The sequence below is a fragment of the Phacochoerus africanus genome, chromosome 1 (genome assembly GCF_016906955.1).
Source record: "Phacochoerus africanus isolate WHEZ1 chromosome 1, ROS_Pafr_v1, whole genome shotgun sequence".
In the NCBI taxonomy this organism is placed as follows: Eukaryota; Metazoa; Chordata; class Mammalia; order Artiodactyla; family Suidae; genus Phacochoerus; species Phacochoerus africanus.
The window spans coordinates 13,198,016-13,221,572 of NC_062544.1; the positions used below are offsets into that span (position 1 = coordinate 13,198,016).

The following is a 23,557-nucleotide window of genomic DNA, read 5'->3' on the forward strand; positions in this document are numbered from 1 at the left end:
GCCAGCTAGCTGGTCTGCTCCAACTTTCTGGCCCATCCACAGGAGTTTACCCCACTGAGTGCTTTTAGTTCCAGTCTTGGTTTCTTGGTTGCCATGTAGAGTTCATATAGTCACATATCACATAGTTCTGGACAGAATTGCTTACTTATCCAAACCTCTATAACCAGAGACCAGTTCAAGGGATTTCAGAAAACCTGGTCCACAGTGAAACTGGTAGTCTGTTCAGTGACTAAGCAGGAGGGCTAGGTTTACCCGAGCAAGGTTTTTATTTGTTTGCTCTCCCCCCTCACCCCTTCATACCCACCAGATAAATTTTTAGTAATTTAGAAACCTTCTTTCTTTCTTTTTTTTTTGTCTTTTGCCTTTTTTTTTTTTTTTTTATTTTAGGGCTGCACCCATGCCTATGGAGGTTTCCAGGCTAGGGGTCTAATCGGAACTGTAGCCGCCGGCCTACACCACAGACACAGCAATGCCAGATCCAAGGCATGCCTGTGACCTTACACCACAGCTCACGGCAATGCAAGATCCTTAACCCACTGAGTGAGGCCAGGGATCGAACCTGCTCCCTCATGGATCCTAGTCAGATTCATTTCCACTGGGCCACAGTAGGAACTCTGAAACCCTATTTCTTTATTTGAACCATGGGTTCACCTTGAATGCCTGGTTTGGAGGCAGTCTTAAAGTTGTCGGAGTCAGAGTCTTACAATACCGATCTGTTGTCATAGCCAGTGTTTTGTTTTAATTCTCAGCTTCATGAATTGGAGCAACACACTTGACCCCCGTCTCTCTTCCTTTTCCATTTCTACATAGGCCTTTTCTTTACTCTTCATTCCTTATCCCTCTATCTACCCAACAAGAATTTATTGTCTACTCTAGGTCAGGCCATAAGCCAGGCCCCCAAGTGCCTTGAGCCCCATAAAACACTGGTTTGGAGAATTGCATTTGACCTAGGTGTATTTCACTTGTCAGGTGAAAAACAGAATTGTCTTTCAGTGGTTATAAAGTAAATGACATCACCTCTCGAGTGCTTTTCCTAGATGCTAGGTGCCCTTGGCTTCCTTCCAACCATTTTACGTGAGCAGGCCCATTAGAATGAGATGGGATTTCTTCCGAGCATTCCTGGGACACATATTTTCAGACAATTAGAACTACCTATACAGAATACTCTAAAAATCATTTTATTAAATCATTGGGTCTTCATTTTGACCAGCTGTGCGATACTCGGAAAGTAACCTCTTTAAAATGTATTTCATCATCTGCAAAATTGGGGAATTGAACTTATTGTCTGCTAAGGCTCTCCGGCTCTAAAATAAATTCTTGATAATTAGAGGAGCCTTGGGATTTTTATATATCGGGGACATTCTTCCTGATAACCTAAATTTTCAGGATTCTGCAAACAGGACTCTGGAATGAAGTAAGGTCCCGGTTTTAATTCATGGCTTGACATTTTGTTCCGTTGGATTGCTAACTTTCAAAATATGTGACTGACGTGGGCTTTGTTCAGTACTAACAGAAAAGTGGAAAGAACACTGGATGAGGGGTCAGGGGTCAGGAGTCCAAATCATGGCTCTAGTCCTGCCACTTGAATACTTGTGTGACTGCAGGCAAGTCACCCTAGAGTCTTAGTCCTTATTTCTTTTTCTGTTAAAATGGCAAAGTTAGGTTACATGATCTCCAAGATTTCTTTTGCTCTAAAGTTCTTTACTTTTGTACTGGGACATACTGGATATGTTACTGAACCAAAATTTGAGTCTGCTCGTCCATATGCAGTAAAGTCAATCTGCTGACACTGTGCTGTGATGAAGGAAAATGCAGTTTATTGTAAGGTGCCATTCAAGGAGTCTGAGACAGCTAATGCTCCAAAAAGCCTGAACTCTGGGATGGGTTTCAGAAAAATATTTTTACTTTTTTAAAATATTTTTTTTTATTAAAGTACCGTCGATTTAGCATGTTGTGCCAGTTTCTGCTGTATAGCAAAGCGATCCAGTCATATATATATATATATATATATATCTTTTCTTAATTATTTTCCATCATGGTCTATCCCAGGAGATTGGATATAGTTTCCTGTGCTATACAGTAGGACCTCACTGCTTGTTCATTCTAAATGTAATAGTTTGCACCTACTAACCCTAAACTCCCTGTCCACCCTAATCCCTCCCTTAGCAATCGCAAGCCTGTTCTCTGTGTCTGGAGTCTGTTTCTGTTTTGTAGATAGGCTCCTTTGTGCCATCGTTTAGATTCCAAATAGTGATATCAAATGGTGTTTGTCTTTCTCTTTATTACTCACTTCACTTAGTATGAGAATCTCTAGTTGCACGCATGTTGGTGCAAATCGCCTTATTCGTTCTTTATCATGGTTGTGTAGTATTCTATTCAGCAAAGCATTTTTTAGAGGCCAGGTGAGTCTCAGGTTTTATGATCAGCTTCTGCACAATTGTCTGATTAGTCAAGGGTGAGGTAGCAGGGTTGTGTGACAAGGGTTAACACTGTCTATCCTTAGGCTCTTGTGGTTCTGGAGGGTATATACTCATGGTCGTCAAGCAGTTAATTTCTTCCACCTGGCAGGATTTTAGCATCTGTAACAACTCAAGAAATGTACATCAGAAACTACTATCTAGGTACTTCAGAGAGGAGCTAAAGTGGAGGATATGGTGGAGAGGTTTGTCCGGGAAAGCCCCACGGGGTCCTACTCAGTTATAGATTTATATCAGGGAATTTCTGACATAAAAACCTGTCTTTATAAAAACAGAACCATAGACAACAAATAGTTTGAATGTGTGGATCTTTTATGTTTACTGTGATTTCATGAACTATGAGAAGTAATTGTCATTAGAGAGATGTACATTTTATTGAAGAAGACCCACTCAGGGCTGAATCCACTGCCATCTCTGACCACATATTGGTAAGCCCAGTTACATCAGGTTTGTTCTTTCTGCCCTGACCAAATGCCCCCACCGACGCCTTCAGGCCTTGCCCTGGCCATACCCTTATCCTCATCTCTCCCTAGGGCCTTGCATCTGTTTCCACATCACAGAGTGGATTCATGGCCCAGTCTTGACCTCCTGTTTATGAGCATTTGATTAATCATGACAGATGTATTGATTTTTGACCAGTAATTCATCTTGGACTTCTGAATTGTGGCTCAACCCAGATCCTCTTCAGGATGCACGGTTGAGGAAACTTTGGGTGCTGATCTGTTCCGCGATCAGTGTTCTACCTCGTTTCTCGGTTTCATGAGTTGGAAGTGTACAGTCGGCCCCATCTCCTTTCCTTTTACATTTCTACTAAGGCATCTTACCGTCCCCATTTATCCATTTACCCATCTCTCAGCCAATGAGAATTTATTGTCTCACTTAGCCTAAAGGAAAATAATGAACTATGTTTACTCTTTCAAGGAATTCACTCACTCTTGGGACAAGCTGATGATCAAGACAAAGCTTGAAAATCCATCACAGCATGGCACTCTTATAGAAGAGCTAGTTAACTATACAGGCAATAAGAGCCATTACTAATAAATATTTCACTGCAGTTCATGGTTTGTCAAGTAATTTCTCTAAGTATTGTAATTCCTTTGCAAAGCTTTATGCTGTTAGATATCATTATGCCACTTATAGATGAGAAAGAAAATGACTTGGCTTTAGTGATTTGTCAAAGATTAATGCATGTATTAAACAAATACTGCTTGCCCTCCTAATACATGCCAGACATCATTCCAACAATAAACAAAGCATTATCCCTCTCCCCATAGAGCTACACTCTAGTGGAGACACCAATCATATCTCAGTAAGTGAAAGAGGAATGTCAGATACGGAGGGGATGCCACCACAGAAGAATCGAGGGGTGCTCTTTTGCATAGTGTGGTCAGGGAAGGCCCATGGAGGAAACGATGAGAAAAACGTGAGTGGAGAAGCTAGCTGCGTTGAGAGCGTGGGGGAGAGAGCATTCCAGGCAGAGGCAATGGCAAGTACCAAGGCCCTGAGGTGGCATTTGTGTGATGTGTTCAGTGGACAAGTAAGAAGGCCAATGTGGCTGCGGTGAACTTGTGCTCTCCTGATTTTGCCTCTATGCCCCCAAGATCATGGACTTGCCTTAGCATTCTTCCTTTTCTTAGATACATGCTGGATATGTAACAGGGATCAGCCCTGTGACATTTTGGAAGACAACACATCTCAGGTGTCGGACTGTGAGGGGGAAAGGGGCATGCTGAGGTTGAGGAGAGAGAATTGATCCAAATTGCATTTGACACTGTATACCCATCTTAAATGCTCACTGGCTTCTGATACTCACAAGGGTGGTTCATATTCCCTCTCCTGTTTGTCTTGGCTCACCGACAGCTGAAAGGATGGGATAAGACCAGCTTCATATGTATGTGGCGTCAACCCCAGAGGGAAACTCAGGTTCCTCCTTTTCTTCTGTATTTCTTAACCTCTCTCCTGAGAACAATAGCCCCCACAACTACCCTGGTACGTTGTATGTGCTGTCTGGACAGTAAAGTATGTTGTTGCAACCCTCAAAATAAAAATAAGAGCCCAGGAGTTCCCATCGTGGCACAGTGGTTAACGAATCCGACTAGGAACCATGAGGTTGCGGGTTCTATCCCTGGCCTTGCTCAGTGGGTTAAGGATCGGGCGTTGCCGTGAGCTGTGGTGTAGGTTGCAGACGTGGCTTGGATCCCGAGTTGCTGTAGCTCTGGCGTAGGCCAGTGGCTGCAGCTCCGATTCAACCCCTAGCCTGGGAACCTCCATATGCCGTGGGAGCAGCCCTAGAAAAGGCAAAAAGACAAGGGAAAAAAAAAAAAAAAAAGAGCCCAGTGCCACTAAATGCATTTAAATTGAGATGCACTCTTTTTTACCTGCTAGGCCAGCCAGTTTGTTTTAAATGTCTGGTTTTGATGTTATTTTTTTTTAACAAAAAATAATGGCTACAGGAAGCACATTTCTAAGCTATTGAATTTCAGTAAAACCCTGCTACTCATTAGAGTGTTTCGCAGTTTCAAGTTTGTGAAGCTGACATCATCCAGGAGGTTAGAGCCAGCTTTGGGTAATTCCACTAACATTCTTATCTACCTGAAGACAGAGCTTAGACTAACTCTCATCCTACCGTAAACCACCTTTTGGAGCTAAATCCAGGTGAAAGAGGGAGTAACCTGATGCCAGTTAGAACAGCCCTCTCTGCCTGGATGTTATGCTGGCAGGATTTGAAGTTTAAATTGACAGCAACAGAAAGAAACTTTGTGACTGCTTCCAGTAGGCTGAAATTGACATTCCAGAAACCAGGTTTTTCCAATATACAGACACTAACTCAGGTGAGTCCCACAAGTCAGGCCTGTACCTCAGGGAAATAACTCCACGAGCTTGAGTCTGGATCCACTAAAGAACTCATTTTCTACCACAGGACATTATTATGAAAGAAGAGAAAATTCTGAAATAATCCTAGCCTCAAGAATTTCTACCCATAAAGAAGGATATTTTTTTCTCTAAAAGCACAGAGCATGATAAGGCCAAATCTCTTTTTACTTTTAATTGAAAGAAGTAAAGTAACATTTATAAAGCACCCACAGCATGCCCCTTTCTGTGCCAGGTGACTTAAATGTTTGTTAAATATATACGACTACCTGCCATGGTAGTTGGTTGATTTTTTTTTTTTCTTAATAGAAGAGCAAACTGAGGTGCAAAACAGTGAATGATTTGCCCCAAGTCACACAGGTGATAACGAGTAGAAAGGCTGTAAGAGAATAAGTCTTTTTGATACTAAAGTTTTTCTCCATTGCTCTGTAAAAACAGACATTTTAAAATCTGAAGCTAAGGGAGAAGGTATTGAATTATTCCCTAAGCTGATATCTTCATTGTATGATTCGTTGTTAAGCTGTGCATCTTTTCAAGCGATTCACCTTCCCCTCGTATTCAGCCACTCAGACAGAAATGGGGAAATGGCTTTTTTTGTGTTTCCCAGACCAGGTCTCATTCTCACACATATATTAGTTATGGTGGCATAGTGCATTTATTTTGAAGGCTTGCCCATTATAAGGCATTGTACGATGAGAAAGGTGGCTTAGATGATAGAAAAGAAATGACTGGAGACTTTTCCTACGGCACTCTGGATAGAATAAATAGCGCATGGCCGTTTATCTTGAAGAGCTTCCTTTTACCTGAGCTTGGTAATTTCTAGGGGTCATCTTGGTTAAATTAGATTTTAATTCTGAAATACTGTTGCCAGAACTGTTCCTACAGGCCAATATGCATCTCATGAATAATGGGATTTGAGCCACAGTCGATAGTGCTAGTAAAGTGAATGAGGACTCTCTGCCACATAACCTTTGGGAATGACTTTTTCTCCTGCTACAAAGAGTTTTACAAGTACAAGAATTTGTTCATGAAGAACAGCAGCTCCTTAGGTGAACGTTTTCTAGTTAACTTGATGTCTTTTCCCCCACACCTTTTAAGCATGACCTGAGAGATGCTATATTCTTTCTACTCATATTTTATATACTTCTTTCTTTCTGCCATGTTTTGCATAGGAGAGAAGGAGCTTTCTTACTTGTTACCCTCTATGACATGTGCTATAGAGAATATAGGAAAGAGTGAATCTTTCTTGCTATGTCTTCCTTATACCCAAAGGTCATCAAGAGAGCCATTAATAGAATAAAAGAAAATCTCTCAAGATTCTTCTATAAGCATATTGTATTCAAATATAATATGAAGAAGCACCCTACTTCCAACTTCTAGTTGTCTGCAGTAATTATAATCTCTACTGAACTATTCCCAACACTGTATGAAGGGGGTAATTTTTCCAGTACCTGTGAGAGCCCCCATTCCCATCAAGGTCATGATTATCATAAACTCTTCATAGTTGTGACATATAGCTCATTGTTTCATGACCTTGTTGTAATCTTACGCCTGGCATCCTATTCTGGGAGAGAATCAACATGAAGTTCTCACTGGGTGCCTGGTAACTCCTAATACTTTCATATCCTGGGGCTTCCCTCTCATGGGAAGCAGAAGTGACTCACTGGCTATGACAGTGGTGACTTCTGCCCCCAAGCAAGGACTGGAAAGTCATATATCTCTCCAGGAGCATGGTTTGGTCACACATTGAAGGGGTGTGTGGTGGCTGTGGGGAGATGATATAACATGAATGACACCTTTTTGAAAGTTTCTTTTAATTCAAAGTCATGCCCACTTTCCTTTTTGATATACTCATCTTTTTATAAACTTAATGTGGGGATACACATTTCTATTATGAATTAAGAGGTTTATTATAAGGAAGTGGCTCACATGACCAGTCTTAAGATTCACACTTGGCAAGCTGGAGAACAAGCAGAGCCAATAAGGGAGTTCTTGTCCAAAGACCAGCAGGCTCCATCCATACATAAGAAGAGCCATGTTTCAGTTTGAAGATGGAAAAATTCCCAGTTACTAGAGAAATGGTCAGCCCTTTTGTGCTATTCAGGTCTTTGACTGATTGGACGAGGCCATCCTTGTCCACATGAAGGAGGGCGATCTTCATTAGGTCTACCTAATACCTCACTAATCTCATCCAGAAACACTGTTACAGGCACATCAGAATAGTGTTCAACTAAATGCCTGGTCACCCCACTGCCCAGTCAAGGTGACACATACAATTAACCTTCACAACTACTCTCCCAAATAAGGTTTAAAAAATTGTGATTGAGTTCACAATGGGTTTTTCATCTCCTCAACTGTCTTCTCTTCTTGCCCAAAAAATTGCCCTAATTCTGGGTCTTTGAAACTGTTAAGACTACTAAAGATGCCCTTCCTAAGGAATAGGTAATGGGTATGAGTAATAATTGGCATGGTCATTGAAAGGGAATAAAAGGTAAATAGAATCCATTTAACCTGCTTCAGCCTCTTAATATTTGTTGATTTAATCCTTCATAATTGGAATTATTAAAGTACTGTCTTGACCAGAGAGGAAAGCAGCCTCAATTTTGGCCAACCCCAAAGCATCCTTTCTCTTTTGCTTTCCTCCTGGATTATTAGCTTTAAAATATTGCATGAGCTCAAATCCCTTCACTTTCTACTAGGAACTGTATGAGACAGATTGAATGGCAAAATCCTTTAGCCTCTTCACAACTGCCCCTTAACTCTCTGATTCTCCATCCCCTTGACATTGGCAGCTCCATCATTGGCCCTCTTTCTCCTCCTCTTACCCAAACGTCTCCAAGCATATCAAATGAAATTAAGTGAAACTGTATGTGGCAGAGTGTGGCTGCCATAGGAAATCAGAGAAGGCAGTCAGAAAAGGCCAGAAGGAGATGGATGTGGGAGCCAGAGGATGGGGTGATGAATGGTTTAGTATAGGGCACTACTGGGTATTTACCATGTTCCAGGCACTGTGCTTAAGCCGCTTAAATGTGCACACACAGAATCCTCAAAGAAGGCTGACTTGATCCTCATTATACAGATGATAAAAAGTTCAGGAAAGGTCTCATAAGTAGAAAGCCATGGGACATGAACTCAAAAACAGGTCTTTCTGATGCCAAATCTCATGGCCTTGATCACTGCGATCTCTGAATTTGGCAAAGGAAGTAGGGAATACATACCCTCCCCCCCAAAAAAAAAAAAATGAGCAAGAATACAGGCTCTATTGTCAGCAAGTTCCTTTTTTTAGAACATGACTTTTGAAATGAATTTGAGGTAGTGAATTCGTCAAAGTTTTGTGTAGTACTTTCATGGAAGTCTTATTGGAATGTGTCTAAATTCCAATATTCTCTTCCTTAACACATTCCTGTGGCACAGATCAGATAAAGAATAAAAAGCCAGACTCCCAAGTAGCATCATCTCCAAGATCAGGTCCTTCCTATCCTGCCTGGTTCAGCTCCTACCACTTTGCATCTTATGTAGAGGTAAATGCAACGCCACTATAGGCATAAGGGCTTTCCTGGTGTTTCTTAAATGTGCCAGACTCATCTCCTCCATCTCCAGATCTTCCCATGGCTGGCTTCTTCTCTTCACTTGGGTTTCTTCTCAGAGACAACTTCTTGAACCTCCAATGGAAAATGGGCATTCCACTCTCTCCTTCCCCTTTTCCCTCTTGCACTGCCTCACTCCTCTCCACAGCACTTCATTGTTCTGGATTCTGTAACCCTCTGAGTGAAAAAAGAAAAATGCATAAGCCTCTGTTGACTGAAAAGATAGGATTCTCCGAGCAGTCAGTGATTCCCTGTGCCAGATGCAGTTGTTGCACTGTTTGGAGAGCACCTGCATGACATGTGGAAAGAATATTAAGCCTAAGAGATGCGTGCAAGGCAAGCAGCCATAGACATCTCTCCAGGGCAACTGCTGTTTCTCATTAGTTTCAGGCAAAGGGTAATTGTGGAAATTGGCGACACCTCTGAAAGACTGGGCGTACCTCTGATGCCATCCTTTGGAAGGCCAATTTGGACATCAAAACCTGAACAGAAGGGCCAAATTAATAGGTAACACAGCTCTAGAGATGGGAGTGCCATTACCAGCCTACCTATTTCTGAATTTATCCCTCAAAACCTTTCTCACAAGTATCAAAAAGACACTGGACCCTTTGAAGCTGTAACTTGAAGCTTCATGAAAGACAGTGTCCTGTGCAACTGACAACTTTTCCTAATGAAAAGAGAGGGAAGGCAGGACAGGTAGCTCCCTTGGGGCGCCTGCCTTAGTGAAAGGATCTATTTCAGAAGGTATTTTCACAGTGTGTATTTTTAATATCGTTCAGGCCAGTGTCTTAATCAGGCTTGAATGGTGGGGAGTGCTCACAGAGCAGCAGGGATCACCACAGTAGGAATTTAATCTGAACACTTGGCATAGGTCTAATCATATTTCACTTATTTTCTTTTATGTGTCTGCTTAAGATAAATGAGTCCCCTCCTTTATCAACAATAGCTCAGGATTCATAAGCTCACATTTTTCACCTGGGACAGGGGATGTAGCAACTTGCACTTTATTACCCATCTCTCATTTTCTTCCCTTCAAACAATCGATAAATTCTCCCTCGATGTCTCTTTTTAAAGGTTGCTTACAAGTTTGTGTTTCAGAACAATGTGCTGGCATTGGTTTTTATGCCTAAATCCTCCCTGAATCAGGATGTACATTTGGAGTGATTTGTGAGAGTTTTTGCAAGAATGTCTTTGGCAAAACTGCAAGTCACACAAGATGCGCTAATTGCAGCCTCTCCAGGCACCAGTTCCCAGTGACAGCTGTGATTTGTTGTTGTCCAGAGAGCATCTCATTCCTGTGGATCATAGAATAAGACTTTTTAAAGTGGAAAAGACCTTACTTTAATGCTTATACTCTCCAATAACCCCGTTATGAAATGGGAGAAAACAGATGCAGAACGTTTAGGATTGTCCAAATTTGCCTTGAGGACTAGTGGAAGGGTTGAGTCTAAGCCCAGGGACTGAGGTCTTCTCGTGATGGGATGTGCTTATATTTCCTGAAAAGCATTCTTTTTATTTTTTATTTTTTTATTTTTTTTTTGTCTTTTTAGGGCCGTACCCATGGCATATGGAGGTTCCCAGGCTATGGGTCTAATAAGAGCTGTAGCCACTGGCCTACGCCACAGCCACAGTAACACCAGATCCAAGCCCCGTCTGTGACCTACACCACACCTCACAGCAATGCTGGATCCTTTACCCACTGAGAAAGGCCAGGGATCAAAACTGTGTCCTCAGGAATGCTAGTCAGATTCCTGTCCACTGAGCCATGATAGGAACTCCAAGGCTTTTAAAGATAATCTTTAATTCATGCCTTGAGATCCAGAACAATTCCTCAAGTTGAGCTAGCTGTTTTCCCTGATGGACATTAAGCAGTGGACAGGTCTGGGTGAGTGGTACCCAGGCCTTGTTGACTTTTAAGCCAGACTTGACTTCATGTGTGATCCACACTTGTGGTTCTTGTGGCTGACAGAAGACTTCTCAGCCATTTGGCTAAAATTTATTGTCTACCTATGTCAGGGATTGTGGCAAATGATCAGGATAAAAAGACAGCTAAGGTACTACTCCTGCTGCTAGAAGCATGCCATCTAGAGAGAGAGGAAATAATAGAGAGTTTGGTCAGAGTTGATATGCCCTAAAGGACAAGTAGGAATAAAGTCATTTAGAAATAAAGGGAATTAGGCTTATGCCCTGTGTGTATGTGTGGGGAGAAATTCCCCCTCTGGCTGATTGACTCATTCCCAGGAAAAGCATAGAGCGAAGAATCCCCATCCGTATATTACTACTGGCATCTAGGAACTATAAAATGCCTCAAGTACAATGGCCTTGGAGCTATAAATCATTAAAAGCAACTTTATGAGACATTATAACTTTATAAGACATAAGTGAGAAATTACAATTCTGAGACACTGAGGCAGCAAAGCAATGTGATAGCTCTTTGTCCTTTTTTTTTTTTTTTTTTGGTCTATTCTGGGGCCACACCCACAGCATATGGAAGTTTCCAGGCTAGGGGTCTAATCGGAGCTGCAGCCACCAGCCTACGCCAGAGCCACAGAAATGCCAGATCCAAGCTGCATCTGTGACCCACACCACAGCTCACAGCAATGCTGGATCCTTAACCCACTGAGCGAGGCCAGGGATGGAACCCACAATGTCATGGTTCCTAGTCAGATTTATTAGCCACTGAGCCATGATGGGAACTCCAGCTCTACATCTTATATTCCCCTTTTTCTTGTGCACGCACACACACTGTTCTAACCAATCTTTGAGCTTTAGCTTTGTGGTATCTGAGAAGTAATCAGGAGGAGAAGGAAAAAAAAAACGCTAGGTTGATATCAGCAGTGAAAGAATGAATATATGAATAAAGTTGAGACTCTATAGCAACTGACACAAAGGATCAGAAGCTGTGACCCAGACACTGTGGCGTCATCTGATCCTTGAAGTTATCATCCCGTACTGATGATGGCCCCATTTTTAATGCCCCCTGCGAAAGATCAGTAACGACCTTTATAGCCTGTCCCAAATGTGATTGACTTGATCACATACCACTTCCTGCGTGTGATGCAGCCAGGTCTTCCCTCACACGACTCCTTCCCCAGGCTTGGTCTGTGATGGGAACAGAACACTTGCCAGCGTCTCCCTTTTATCACTCCACACCAGGTGTGGACAAATAATAGAGCTCTGTCTTACCAGTTCTCTCTCAACCCTGCTACCTCTTCCCCCAGCACCTGTCTCTGAACCTGTTCTCTTTGTTGATTTGGGGAATTCCAAAGCACGTATGCCATGTCACCTGAACTGGATTCCTCTTTTCTGGGGACATCAGTGCATGTTCATTACTATTTTTTTTTTTTCAAAAAGAACATGGTTAAGGTTAAAATTTCACACTTTAAGTTTTACCCTTTTAAGTATGCATTTCAATGATTTTTTTGGTAAATTTACTGAATTAGGCCACTATTGCCACATTCCAACTTTAGAGCAGTTCTGTCACCTCAGTAAGTTGGAGTTCCCGTTGTGGCTCAGTGGTAACAAAGCCGAACTAGTATCCATGAGGATGTGAGTCCAATCCCTGGCCTTGCTCAGTGGGTTAAGGATCCGGCATTGCTGTGAGCTGTGGTGGAGATCGCAAACACAGCTCAGGTCCAGCATGGCTGTGGCTGTGGAGTAGGCCAGTGGCTACAGCTACAGTTTAACCCCTAGCCTGGGAATTTCTCTACACACTGGCTGTGGCCCTGAGAAGACAAAAAAATAAGTTTTTTTTAATAAAATTCCTTTAGCTTATTTACAGTCATCTCCCTCTCCTAGTCCAAGATGAGCATGGATCTTATTACTGCCTCTATAAATGTGCCTCGTTGGATATTGTATATAACAGACTCATACAATCCGTGATCTTTTGTGTCTAACTTTGACTTCTTAGCATGACGTTTTTGAGGTTTATCTGTGTTTTGGCAGGGATCAGCCTTTGTTCCTTTTGCTTGCTAAATAGTATTCAGTTGCCCAGATGCAGAGTATATTTATTATCAATCGATCGGCCTCTGTTTCTATTTTTTGGTTATGAAGAATTTTACTGTAATGGACATTTAGGTTCAAGTCTTTGTGTGAGTACAGGTTTTTATTTATTTTTGGCAGATAGCTAAAAGTGGAATTGCTGGGTCACATGGTAATTCTGTGTTTAATTTTTTAACAGTTAAACTTTTTTTTTTTTTTTGTCTATTTGCTATTTCTTGGGCCGCTTCCGCGGCATATGGAGGTTCCCAGGCTAGGGGTCGAATAGGAGCTGTAGCCACCAGCCTACACCAGAGCCACAGCAACGCGGGATCCGAGCCGCGTCTGCAACCTACACCACAGCTCACGGCAACGCTGGATCGTTAACCCACTGAGCAAGGGCAGGGACCGAACCCGCAACCTCATGGTTCCTAGTCGGATTCGTTAACCACTGCGCCACGATGGGAACTCCAGTTAAACCTTTTTTAAAAGTGCCTGCACCCTGGTGTGTTCCCATTAGTGATGTGTAAGGCTTCCTGTATCTCACATCCTTGCCATCACGTGTGTTACTCATGTGTTGTCCTTTAGACTAGAAGCTCCTAGAAGAGAGGGACTCTTCCTTCCTCCTCACTTAACATTCAACACCGGACTGGGCACACAGTTCAGCTTAGCCATGCAGCAGAGTGTGGTAGTAAAGGACTTTCATTTCGCAGTTAGACCATTAGGGTGTCTGAACATCAGTTTTCTCAACTGTGGAATGGGGCAAACAGTGCCTACCCCCTAGAGTTATAATGAGGATTAATGGACACGTCAATCAAGTACTTTGTCTAATGTTTATGGAAATGGTAGCTTTGATGATTATTGTTTGTAATTTGCATTAATGTGCACTTTCTGAACAATCTCTAGCTTATTTCTTTGTTGTTTTTCCAGTCTTTTCTTTTTCTTTCAGTACGCCTACACTTAGTCATAGGCAGTGTGCTGGACCTAGAAAATTGAATAGTGAATGACACACTGTCCCTCATCTCAAGTAATTTGAAGCCCCCAGGGAAAGACATGATTGTCATTGGATCATTGCACTGCCATGTGATAAATGCTCTGATAGCAATGCTCATAGAGTATGAGGGCACCTCAGAGAAGGACTCCAGATCCAGAAAAGCCATCTGATCAGAACCCATTGGTTCTGGAGGAAGGAACCAGAAGGGTTGGGAAGAGCATGGTTGGTCAAGGGAGGGACGTTTGTGAAGACTCAAAAAGGGAAATAATTGGGGAAAGTTGCTAACATGCTTTGTGACAGAGTGAAGGGAGACTGCCAAGAGATGAGACCGGAGAAGTGGCAGGAGCCAGATGAAGAAGGTGTTAAATACTGCATTAAGGAGTTGGCTCTTGACCTGTGCTGCTGCCATGCCATTATATTTTACACACTAAGGAGCTACAGAGAGGAGGCTTCAATATGTGAATTGCAGAAGTGACCATTCATAAATTAGAGGGAGCCAAGTTCTGTTGGTCTCCTTCTCTATAGCAGTATAGAGAAGGCAGTATTTCTCGGCTTTTTTATTTTTATTTTTTTCATTATTCCTTCCTCCTCCCCCGAGAGCATTTTTACACCTATTTTTCCCCCTATTTGTCTACCCTGCCATGAAATTTATTTTTACAAATAGACTATGTTTGTGCTCTATACATAAGCATTTTTGTGCTTTATGCATAAAAACAGTACAATTTTTTTCACTTTCCTCCAATCACCCTTTTGCTCCCATTGGGGACTAGGTCATCCTGACAGGCTTGCTGTAATATTTTGGAATCCACTTAAGGGATAGGCCTAGGTTTTAACTTTTTCTTTAATTTCCCCGGAACACCTTTCAAAATGCAGCTTTATTTGAAATGACATCTTATCACTTCAGAGGTATTTGCTGAGCACATACTATGAGCCAAGAAATGTTGGAGGAGTTGAGAGTACTGCCAACAAAAACCCCATCCCTCATGAAGCTTGCATTCTAAAACAGTCTGGGTCGAGATACAACTGCCTCACTCAATAAAAACCAAGCAATGCTTCCTATTAAAACTGCTCCAGCAAGAGCTGTCTTGGGACCTGCTGACTAAAATAGGACTTGGCATTACTTCAAGCTTGGAAATGTGCTGATGGAATTAAAAACCTGTTTGATGCTGATGCAGCAGGAAAATTAGAAGAGCAAGAAATAACACTTTCTGTCATGAGCCTAATACCAATTCTCAGCCCTCATCTCCCTGGGGCTAGCAGGGCATCCCACAGCACTTGAGATTTCTTGGACCTCTTGGTGTTTTACCCAGCACTAGTGGAAAGACCCTTGGGGGGTGCTTGTCACCGTCTTTCATTGGCAGTGACCAAGGGAACTGGAAAAGGGAAATGTAGAGGCTGGAGGCCTGCAGCCACTTCCCTCTGAGGCCCTAACCCCACCAAGGGACACTGGCAGGATGTTAGCCTCCAGAACTCCTGGGAATCATAGATCCCTTGTCCACCCCTAGTCGAAATATATCTCCTCTAGTCTTTCTTGCCTCCCTGTGCCAGTATGCCTGGCACAGTTCATTTAATGAGAGGTACCTTTTACAAAAGATAAGAAACTCCAACGTTCTCAGGCTGCCTCTGCTTCTTTGTTCTCAACATCTCTAAGCCACCTAATTACAAAGCCTGAGAACCTATTTGAAGCAGTGATGAAGGGGGCTGGGATCCAGTATGAGAGATAGGAGGAAAGAAACTATTTTTTCCATTTCTTGTTCTTCCCCTCTGGAATCTCTGTTTATCTATACTCATCTTGTAGAAAACTGTACATTTGTAACCACCGACCAGACAGTCTGGACAGTCAAGGAAAGAATAAAGAGCAAATGTCCTCACCCATGGGCCAGCCCAGAGGGAGATTTCCTCTAGATTACAGCCACCTCTGCCCCTGTCCCCCAAGCTCCATCACCCCCAGAAGACCTTGCAGTGGGGGTAGGGAGGGCACTCTCACTTGCCATGGGAAGATGATGGGATTCACTTATGCACTTGTGAAAACTCCTGTGTGCTAGCCACAGGGATGGGCACTGGGAATACTGTGCTGTGCAGGACAGCAGAGCCTCTGCTCTCATCCGGCTGGTGGCAGGGTCCTGGCGACTCACTTCTCTGCCAAGAACCCTTTAGACTTTAGGACCCTGAGCTGGCCAGTGCTGACTTAATCAGGTCCAGCTAGCTGGATGCTAAAATCTTCATGCCTGACTTTAAGAATAAAGATTTTCCATTTGAAGTGGGGAAAAAAGTGGTAAATTTCCTCTAATTACTTTGCAAATGACTGAATCTTCTCAATGCCTCTTTTGCCTCTTACTGGGAGGGAAATTTGGCTTCAAAACTGACCTAAAACTCCTGTCTTGATAATACCCACGACTTCTTAGGCAATTAAAGATGAATCGGCTTTAGGAGTTCCCAAGTAGTTCAGCAGGTTAAGGACCCAGCATTGTCACTGCGGTTTCTCAGGTTGCTGGTGTGGTGGTGGTTCAATCTATGCCTGGGAACTTCCTCATGTTGTGGCATAGCCCCCTTCAAAAAGGCAGATAAAAAGCCAATTTTTTTTTTTTTAAGGCTGCATCTACAGCATATGGGAGTTCCCAGGCTATGAATCAAGTCTAAGCTATAGGTGCTGGTCTACACCACAGCCACAGCAATGCAGCAAGGCCATGGATCGAATCCACATCCTCGTGGATACTAGTAGAGTTCATTCACTGAGCCACAACAGGTACTCCTACAAAATGGTTTTAAATAAGGCTGGTCTCCAATCCAGTCTGATTGTTTCAGAGCTTTAAGGAGATTCTGATGTGAAAGCATATTTCATTGGTTATTCGAATCTGCTTTTATTGAATTTTGGAAATAGAGGCCGGTAATGATAATTCACACTGTTTGAAAGAACTTTCCCATCAAATACCTTGAGCAGACTCAGGGGCTAGGGAGGAAAGTGGAAAAATGAAGTAGTGATGGACAAGAATGGGAATAATCTCTAAGTGGAAGATAGACATCCGGCTCATTGGTAGTGAGTTTCTTATCAAAAAAGGTATTGAACCAAAGGTTAAATTACTATTACAAAGGAGTTAATTGACTGTTGGATTAGATGAGCGTTTGTTTCTTTTTTTTTTTAATCTTTTTTTTTGTCTTTTGAGGGCTGCACCCACGGCATATGGAGGTTCCCAGGCTAGGGGTCTAATCAGAGCTGTTGCTGCCAGCCTGCGCCAGAGCCACAGCAATGCCAGATCTGAGCCACATTCAAGACCTACACCACACCTCACGGCAACCTGCTGAGCAAGGCCAGGGATCAAACCATCTAATCAGAGCTGTTGCTGCCAGCCTGCGCCAGAGCCACAGCAATGCCAGATCTGAGCCACATTCAAGACCTACACCACACCTCACGGCAACCTGCTGAGCAAGGCCAGGGATCAAACCATCAACCTCATGGTTCCTTCGTTTCCACTGTGCCATGACGGGAACTCCAGATGAGTGTTTCTTAAGCATTGCTCCTTCTTGCATCTCCTTGACTATCCTTTTTGGCTGTGTGCCACTTGTATTATAAAGAGCTCAGGGAACAGACATGAGAGGGGCCTTCCTCCTTTCTGATACTTGTGACTTGCAGCACATAGTGTGTACAGAGTAAGCTTTTCAGAAATAGCAGATGGTTCATTCTGCTTATGGTTCTGGGCATGGGAGTAGCTGGGCTAGAATAAAAACCATTAGATTCAGGGATGGTGGAATAAAGATGAGTCATCTTTGGAAGGTGTTATACAATTTCAATAACCATTTCAGTAATCATTTCATTGTTTTGAAAGTTAATCAATAAAGGAGAAAAATCGAGCATCCATCAAGTTCTTATATAAACTGTAGTTTAGGGTAAACATAGTTGATGACATGCAATTTCTGTTGATAGAATATCCCATCGGATAACTTTAGAAGAAAAAATTCTTTTATCACCAATGTGAAATCTCTAGTGAAATAATGGATCCTCTAGGCAAAGACCACCAGCAAAGGACATTAAATGACTCCTAGTAGAGCACATGGTAAACAGAAAAATGCCCTCCCTCCAAAAACATCAATGTCCTAATCTCAGAATCTATGAATATGTTACATTACATGGCAAAGGGCAGTTAAGGTTGTGCTCAATTATGGTTGCTGATCAAGTGATCTTAAAATAGATTTTTCCTGATGAGATGTGAGAGTCCTTAAAAGTGAAAGAAGGAAGCAGAAAACGCATTCTCAGAGTGACCGGATGTGAGGAAGATTAAACCAGTCACTGCTGACCTAAAGGCAGAATGGGCCACAAGCCCCGGAATGGGCAGCCTTGAGAAGCCATAAAAAGTCAAGAAATAGGTTTTTCCCTTAGAGCCTCCAAAAAGGAGCAGTAGCCCTGCTGACACCTCAGTCTTCTCTTTGAACCCTGGGTCTGACTTCTCACACATAGGGAGTACATTTGTCCTGTATTAAGCCATTGAGTTTGTGGTTATGTATGATGGTAGCAGTGAAAAGATATTCCATCTCCTAGGATGTATTCTTTCTAGAAAACTGAGCCTGAATATTCTCGAGCTTCCTAATCTATCAATGTATATGAAATACAGGGGACAGAAGAGTACGTGCCATGAAATTATGGGAATGTTCAGCACAATCTAAAGTCTGGGAAATGCTGTTGGAAAAATGACATTTTGTTTATCGTATAAAGTATGCTTATGTGTGGGGAGGTCTGAGAGAAATTGAAGAGATTTAAGAGGATCCAGCATTTTAGGTATCAACCAATTGCCATAGCAAACTTGATTCCAATTAATAAGTATAAAGAGAAAAATATTAATGAGATTCGACCATTGATATTGTTACACTGATAATATTTAGGAATTAATTTATCTTTTTGGTGTAGTGATGGTATTATGGTTGGATTTAAACAAAGGAGGTGGGTGTATTAGCCTTAATAGATAACGGTAGCTGAAAACTGATAATTGTTAAGATGAATGACAGCTGCATAGGTGTTTATCCTTTCTATGTTTGTATGTATTTTAATATATCCATGAGAAAGAATTAGTAAAATAGGAGTTCCCGTCGTGGCTCAGTGGTTAACGAATCCGACTAGGAACCATGCGGTTGCGGGTTCAATCCCTGACCTTGCTCAGTGGGAACCTCCATAAGCCGTGGGAGCAGCCCAAGAAATGGCAAAAAGACAAAAAAGAAAAAAAAAGAATTAGTAAAATAGTAAATAATTTGACTCCTTAAGAGTTTTGTGAGCCAAGAACACTATGTTCTAAGGCTGGATTTGGCCAACAGAATGCCAGTTTGTCATTCTTGCATAGTTTCAGAAACTGGGTGGATCTTTTACTTTAACCCAGAAAATCATCCTTTTCTCTTTTGCCCACTCACCTCTTGCCTCCATTCTCTTGCCACTGCCTAGTTAAAAACAAAACAAAACAACCTGCCTTCATCTGTTCTAGTGACTGATTGAAGGGCATTACTTGCATTTTGCTTGTTTGGGAAATTTGCTCAATTTTCCAAGATTGCCTGTAATGGATTTTCTCAGAATAAGTGAGCCAAGAGAGTCATATGCATAATCACAATGAACAATGCCTCCTAGCATTTTACGTCTTCGTTTGGACCCCTCCCCCAATCCATCTTCTCAAAAAACAGAAGGTAATCATTTTGTTTCAGTTTTTGAAAGCCTGAAATATTTTTAAATTTTAGCTAATTGAATTTTCCACGTTATCTCTGTCACTCTATTTCAGGATGGAATGGGAAACTTGAGGATCACAGAAAAAGGTCTAAAGCTAGAAGGAGACTCAGAATTCCTACAACCTCTGTACGCCAAAGAAATCCAGTCCCGACCAGTAAGTTTTTGCCAAATAAGGAATTGTTTCTCTGCAATCTATATCTGGGGAAGTTTATTTTGCTGTCAGCTGAGTATAGTGGGTTGATTGAGGGGTGCCCATGCAGGTGAGATGCATTCAAATCTAAAGTCTTAAGGGTAGTCACTGCTGGCATATGGTAAGTCCTCTCTGAGCATCTTTCCATCCTGTCAAATAGAATTCGATAGCCTTTACTAAGGAACTTTCTAGACTGTGCTTCAAAGAAGACAAGAAATTAACTGTGGAAGTGCCTTAAGTAGCACGCACATCCACATCTTGCTATTGCTTTTAATTGTCACCTGCATCAAAGCTGTCTTTAGAAATGGACCTGAAGAACTAGAATTTTATTTTTTATGAAGAATTTATACATTGTAGCCAAGGCTGATTAGAATCAGTTTAATATATTAACAACTTTTCTCTGAAATGGTATTTAAAGTGGTGTGCTCTGTCCCACGCACTTTGCTGCTTTGATACATGGAATTCACAGATCTGTCCATGGGGGCAGCAATTATTGTTGCCTCTGTTTTACTGAGTAAAGAATTGAGGCTTGAAGAAAGTGTTTGTCCAAAGCCACATGTTTATGAAGCAGCAGAGCAAGTATTTCAACTCAGGAAATCTAATTCTAAAGCTTTTCTGTTAACTAGTGCCTCATACAGAAGTTTTTTCTTTCCTTTTTGCTTTGTTCTTTTTTTTATATATCATTGTAGAAATGATTCCTAGGCATTTTGATTTTATTAACCAATATTATCAAAGTTAATTTTAGTTTTTGAAAGATGTGTTGTTATTTGGCTTTCTTGTTTGTTTTTTGGTGGTAAAATATGCTGGTTGAAAAGCATTGGTAATGCATTTGCTCTCCTGGTTTGTGTCTACCTGTGAACAAAGAATAACATGGAAGGTCCCCAAAGCGTCACTTCCACTCTATGCATCAATTAGAGTAATTAATGAAATTTAGCAACTTGATGCAGTGGGTGATTTTATCCAAGTGCTAGCTAAACTACTGAATTGTATTAAACTGAATGTAACTACTGAATTGCCAATAAGTTTACATCCTTGTGTGCAATGATGTTAAAATCAGCAAAAAGAGCAAATTAAGGAGTTCTTGCCATGGCATGTGAGTTAAGAATCCGACTGCCTCAGCTTGGGTCACTCAGAAGGTATAGCTTAGATCCTCAGCCTGACACTGTGGGCTAAAGTATCTGGCACTGATGCATCTGTGGTGTAGGTTGCAGATGTGGCTCAGATTTAATACCTGGCCAAGGGAACTTCCATATGCTTTGGATGTAGCCATAAAAAAAAAAAAAAAAAAAAAAGGAAAAGAAAGGAGCAAATTAATCCAGTCACTCAGTCAGTGATTGTGAAATTTAACGGGAAATCTATAGCACACACGTAGAGGCACTTAAAGTTCCAAGAGTGCTATAGAAATACCTGTTGTTTTTTGTGGAAGCCGTCACCCTAAAAAGAGTAATTGGATGAAACTGCAACAAAGAGGATTGGGGGATTATTCCGAATTGGACTGAACAGACAATTGATTTCAAGCATTCAAGTAATACCTGTTATATGTGTTGTTCTTGATATATTTTTTACATCTCCCAGCCTAGTATGTTAGTTAGTTAAATCATCAGTTTGAGTTACTAGATGTATTCAGTGGTTAATGATGTTATCTAGACTGAACTAGTTTATCTCACTAATTTGGATTGGTCATTCCTCTCTAATGGTATCTGCCCATTGAGTAAATATGTTCGGCTTTTCTTTTTCTTTTTTTTTTTTTACGACTCTTTAATAATGTAAAAACCATTATTATCTTGAGGGCCACAGAGAAAATAGACTGCAAGCTATAGTTTGTCAACCCCTCTAACCTGGATTAGTGATATTTCCATAAATGCGTAAATGCTCCTGCTAGATTTTATGTGGTAAAAGAGAGCAGATTTTAAGATCATAGGTGATATATTTGCTATGTTTTGAGTAGCATACCCTGAAATAAATGTCTCTGGTGAAGACCTGGAGTCATAAAAAAGAAGTGAGATGAAGACTTGACAAGCGTACATCTCTTAGGCCCACGTGCAGGAATTGGACCCTTAGCAAATACATCAGCCAGCCTATCCAAAAATCAACAGTCATCTGATCCCAAGTCAAAGATACACTTGAAGAGTTCCCATCATGGCTCAACGGAAACAAATCTAACTAGGAACCATGAGGTTATGGGTTCGATCCCTGTCCTTGCTCAGTGGGTTAAGGATCCGGCATTGCTGTGAGCCATAGTGTGGATTGCAGACATGGCTGGGATCTGGCATTGCTGTGGCTGTGGTGTAGGCCAGAGGCTACAGCTCTGATTAGACCCCTAGCCTGGGAACCTCCATATGCCGCGGGTGCAGGCCTCAAAAGCAAAAAAAAAAAAAAAAAAAAAAAAAAAAAGAAAAATACACTTGATTGGAAGCTTAAAAAGTAATGGTAATCTTGAAAAACTTACCTTAATATTGATACATACTAAATCCAATATTAATATTTAAATTAATATTAATTGGTGAGTTAAATCCAGTGCTTTCACATCTTTGTTTAAAGCAAAATAAAGGGTTAAAATTCATGGAGTTACCATTGTGGCTTAGCAGGTAGAAAACCTAACATAGTGTCCCAGAGGATGTGGGTTTGATCCCTGGCCTCACTCAGTGGGTTAAGAATTTGGCGTGGCTGTGTGGCTGCAGCATAAGCCTGCAGCTGCAGCTCCTATTTGACTCCTAGCCTGGAACTTTCACATGGTGCAGGTGCGGCCATAAAAAGGGAAAAAAGCTTTTTTGAAAAATTCACCATTCTTCTTCAGAAGGTGTTTTTCCTTTCAAAAAAAAAAATAGTAAATGAGTAGAGCTTTGAGCCTTGTATGTTTCTGATAACAAATGTTTTCTAAATGAAGAAAAAAGGACATGCAGGTATGCATGTATCATAGAACCCATCAGAAAGTTATATGGGCTCTGACTGAAACATGTGCCCAGAGCCGTCCAGCCTCCCCATCACTCCACTCAGGTCACCATCTGAAACATGTGCCCAGAGCCGTCCAGCCTCCCCATCACTCCACTCAGGTCACCATCTGAAACATGTGCCCAGAGCCGTCCAGCCTCCCCATCACTCCACTCAGGTCACCATCTGAAACATGTGCCCAGAGCCGTCCAGCCTCCCCATCACTCCACTCAGGTCACCATCTGAAACATGTGCCCAGAGCCGTCCAGCCTCCCCATCACTCCACTCAGGTCACCATCTGAAACATGTGCCCAGAGCCGTCCAGCCTCCCCATCACTCCACTCAGGTCACCATCTGAAACATGTGCCCAGAGCCGTCCAGCCTCCCCATCACTCCACTCAGGTCACCATCTGAAACATGTGCCCAGAGCCGTCCAGCCTCCCCATCACTCCACTCAGGTCACCATCTGAAACATGTGCCCAGAGCCGTCCAGCCTCCCCATCACTCCACTCAGGTCACCATCTGAAACATGTGCCCAGAGCCGTCCAGCCTCCCCATCACTCCACTCAGGTCACCATCCTCTCTAAGCTACACCTTTGCTCTAATGTCTCTGCTGTCTTGCACCCTGAGCCTCAAAATGCAAATTGTAGCCAAAGTAGCCTTTCAAATATCAAGTCTCTCCACCTTTTTGCAAAGGATTCTCTGCTGACTTCTCATTATACATGTAATAAAAATCCAAACTTTGCACTAAGGCCTATAAGATTCTCCACCAGATGAGTTTCATTGAGGGCTCCTTCCGGTCATTCTGGTCACAGTTCACATGTGACT

The 23,557-nt window shown here is 42.0% G+C and overlaps 1 protein-coding gene across 3 annotated transcripts in view; it reads left to right on the forward strand.

Annotated features, from left to right (window-relative positions):
• SGCD (sarcoglycan delta) overlaps window positions 1-23,557 on the forward strand; it is a 1,013,702-nt gene that overhangs the window by 753,785 nt on the left and 236,360 nt on the right. For all 3 annotated transcript variants that reach the window (XM_047774935.1, XM_047774843.1, XM_047774755.1), the window contains one exon: window positions 19,661-19,762. In XM_047774935.1, the coding sequence (XP_047630891.1) occupies window positions 19,661-19,762 (102 nt within the window). The remainder of the gene's footprint in view (window positions 1-19,660; window positions 19,763-23,557) is intronic.